The sequence below is a fragment of the Pterocles gutturalis genome, unplaced genomic scaffold (assembly GCF_000699245.1).
Source record: "Pterocles gutturalis isolate BGI_N339 unplaced genomic scaffold, ASM69924v1 scaffold13844, whole genome shotgun sequence".
Classification (NCBI taxonomy): domain Eukaryota; kingdom Metazoa; phylum Chordata; class Aves; order Pterocliformes; family Pteroclidae; genus Pterocles; species Pterocles gutturalis.
The window spans coordinates 1-3,585 of record NW_010130829.1 but is presented as its reverse complement, the minus strand read 5'-3'; the positions used below and the strand labels follow the sequence as shown (position 1 = coordinate 3,585).

Below are 3,585 nucleotides of genomic sequence, written 5' to 3'. Positions count from 1 at the left end.
GTGAGGGTCGGAGCTTGTTTTCTCTGCTCATGTTCGCACGGTGCTTCCTCCAGGACGTGCCGCTGCTGGCTGGCACTGCCGGCACATCCTGGAGAAAGGACCCACCGACAGCTTCACAGGGTGGCAGGGAATGTGCAGCAGGGTTTTGTTGCGTTCACAGTGCCCGGGAGATGGAGCCGGGCACAGTTTCTGGGAGGGAGCGTAGCGTGTTGTTTCACCCCCCATGGGTGGGCTGTGGTTCACTGAAGTCACCCGCCGGCCAAAGGGACACACGGGCTGGGGGGAGGCAGCTGCAGGGGCAGGAGAACTCAGGGAAAACTATTTTGGAGCTGATTTTGAGTACAGCTGAGCATGCTGTTACACCTCTAGCTTCATGTGTGCAACCACCGCCTTGTCCCTGCTGCGTCTGCAGTGTCCCCAGATGCCGGCCGAACCCAGGGACCCTTTGAGTTGAGCTTGGTGCCTCTAGGAGACAATCCGCAGAGGTACCTGTGCAGCAGGAAAGGCAGGATGGGACCCCGGGGGTCGGACCGGGTCCCTGGCAGCTCAGTGGCTGAGCCAGGCTCTGCTGACAGCTGTGTCCCGCACACACCATCTGCTCCCAGCACGCTGGCTCCTGCAAACCGCAGCTCCGCAGCTCCGAGGGGCTGCAGCGCTGAGAGGCAAAGGCTGGAGCGCTTTCATGTGCAGGCAGCAGGCAGGCAGGCAGCCTGGTGCCCGCGTTTGCGCTGGGGCTGAGTCACTGCGAGCAGAACTCTGTCTGTGGTCATGGAAATAAGCCTTCCGCTCTTGCAGGGCTTGTCTGCTTCTGTATTTTGTGTAGCGAGCTCTGCAAGCGACCGCACCGGCTTGTGGGAGTGTGACGGGGACGGGGGGTGTCCCCTCCAGCTGCTCCGGCCCCTTCCCCTCCTGGCAGCATCCAGGTGTGGGATAACTGGGCACAAATCTGGGGGCTGGCTGGGCACACAGCAGGTCATCGCTGCACTGATCGGGGCTAAGGGCCACACACAGCCACAGCCATGGGTGCAGAGGCTGCAGAAGATGGGGAGGGGGGGATTTTCAGGGGCTGTCACAGCCATCCTGCCCCCAGGCACCTCCCCACCCTCCTTTGTGGACCCGCTACGGTCTTTTTCTGTCCTCCCCAAGGAAGCTCTGCAATGGTGGGGACCCTCACTGCAGCCATTAAAAGGCCATTTGGTGTCCCCTTAGCAGGGAGAGAGGATAATTTACTCCCTGCCTCCCTCGAGCAGCTGTTGAGGTATTTGGAGACTGGCCTTGCACCTCCTCTGAATGGAGGATGATTTATGCCGCTTCACGTCTGCACGGCTACAGGTGACGCAGTTGTCCCTTGCCCGGGGGCACCCCCAGACCCCTGCCCATCGGCACAGCAGCCCCTTGGGTGCCAGTGCTCGCTGCTTTTCTCACACATGAGCTTAAAAGGGTGATGTTGGGCTGATCACCCAAAGCCTGACCTCTTCTGCGAGGGATTCCCTGCACAGAGAGTGGTTCCCATGCAGGAGACCTGGTCCCATGTCCTGCTGTGACCCAGCCTCCCGTCACCCCTTGCCGTTAACCTCTTTCCATTCCGATAACAGCTGCGTTGGGGAGGCTGGGTTATTTCAAACAGCCTCTTTGCATTTTTTTTCTCTTTCCCCTTTTTACAGATTGCAGAAGGAATGGCTTTCATCGAGAAGAGGAACTACATCCACAGAGACCTGAGAGCTGCCAATATTCTGGTGTCGGCAATGCTGGTGTGCAAGATTGCAGACTTCGGACTGGCCAGAGTCATTGAGGATGACGAGTACACGGCCCGGGAAGGTGCGGGAGCTGCTGGGGGCGGGGAGCCACCTTCTGAGATAGCGAAGGGTCATGGGGTGCCCTTAGAGCCACTTATCAACGTGCCACCACGGTGGCAAGGACCCCAGGAGGGACGTGCTGTGTAAATGGGCAGATGAGGGCAGCTCCTCTCATTTGCATCGCTTCACATCTTCCTCTTCTATTTGTTTGGTTCTTGTTCCCCATATTTCACCAGCAGTTTCTCAGCATTGGGGTGGGAGCTCATGTTACCCGTTGGATCTCTTTGTCCAGGTGCCAAGTTTCCCATTAAATGGACCGCACCGGAAGCCATCAACTACGGATCCTTCACGATAAAATCAGACGTCTGGTCCTTCGGGATCCTCCTGACTGAGATCATTACCTACGGGCGCATCCCATACCCCGGTACGGAGGTGAAATGTCTCCTCTGAGCTGGTGCTAAAAGCCCTGCTCCACCTTCTGCGCTCCAGCCGTGGCATCTGTTTATACTGATAGTTTCTCTGGTACCTTTTTTCAATGGGAAATTATTCTGTACAAGTAAATGTCACAAACCAGCCAGGAAGGATGCGGGGTGGCACAAAGGGTTGTTGGGGAAGGACCAGTCCTGCCATCATGCTAACTTATTTTTATCACTGACACTGGAAAGAACGGTTCATTAAGGACTCAGCAGGTGGAGAAGTGTAGCCTTTATTTCATAGAAATTTATAAAAAATTATTATAATCCCCATCTGATGTGCTCCACTGGGTCACAACCCTGAAAGCTACAACTAACTCAGCACCTCCGTTGTTCACATGTTTCCCTGTCCAGGAGTAGGAATTCCCCCTTCCCAGCCCCTCTAAACCTGTCCTTTTTCTTCTTGCCCAAAGGGCGGGTGGTTTGGGGTTTTTTTTGCCTTTTAAAGAAATCACTCATCAACCATGAAATGTTCACCTGTCTGGTTTCTCCAGGGATGTCGAGCGTGGAGGTGATCAGAGCCCTGGAGCGCGGGTACCGGATGCCCCGCACAGAGAACTGCCCCGAGGAGCTGTATGACATTATGATGAGATGTTGGAAAATCAAACCGGAGGATCGTCCCACCTTTGAGTACACGCAGAGCATTCTGGAGGATTTCTTTACCGCGACAGAGGGCCAGTACCAGCAGCAGCCGTAGTGCAGGACAGCGGACGCCCCGCGCTGTGCATGCCGCATTGGTGGCAGCGAGCCCCGCGCCCTGCTCCTCCCTGTCCCACTCGTGCTTTGCCTGCACACGCCTTCCTCTGCCAGCCTGGCTGCGGATCCGGAGCCCTCCTGGGGCTGGAAGCGGGGGCAGGAGGAAGCCGTGGTCAGGCTGGACGGAGGGAGAAGCGACGCGGGGCCGTACCTGGTGCCTTTCACACGTCTGAGTGCCTGCGAGGCGGCTGGTCCGGAAAGCGCTGACCGGATGGTGGCTGCCCACACTGTCAGCACCACGCAAGGAGGGACAGGGCTGGTCGTGTTTCAGCTAAAAGGAAGAAAACCCCAGATGATTATTTTTTTTAACCTTTGTGAGATCTTATCACGCTGTTTTGCAGAAGTAGATCCTTTTGCTGTTCTGGCCGGCGAAACGCCGTTCGGGCAGCGCCTGTGCCCCCCGTCCCTGCGTGCCAGGGACATCCCAGCGGATTCCCACGCGGCCATGCCGCGATGCAGGACGTCACCTTGTCCCTGACGCAGGATCCTGGGTGTTGACTGTCAGGTGTCGCAGAAACATGTCTCGTTGCCCTCCTGGGTTTCCTGGGCAATTTTCCTGG

The 3,585-nt window shown here is 57.1% G+C and overlaps 1 protein-coding gene across 1 annotated transcript in view; it reads left to right on the top strand.

The window, feature by feature from the left end:
• The window catches only part of LOC104466822 (tyrosine-protein kinase HCK-like), a gene marked incomplete at its 5' end in the record, with an annotated part of 3,357 nt that extends 391 nt beyond the window's left edge, over positions 1 to 2,966 (top strand). Inside the window, 3 exons of the mRNA XM_010080371.1 lie at positions 1,665 to 1,818; positions 2,089 to 2,220; positions 2,764 to 2,966. Of these exons, the coding sequence (XP_010078673.1) occupies positions 1,665 to 1,818; positions 2,089 to 2,220; positions 2,764 to 2,966 (489 nt within the window). The remainder of the gene's footprint in view (positions 1 to 1,664; positions 1,819 to 2,088; positions 2,221 to 2,763) is intronic.
• Positions 2,967 to 3,585: the final 619 nt, after the last annotated feature.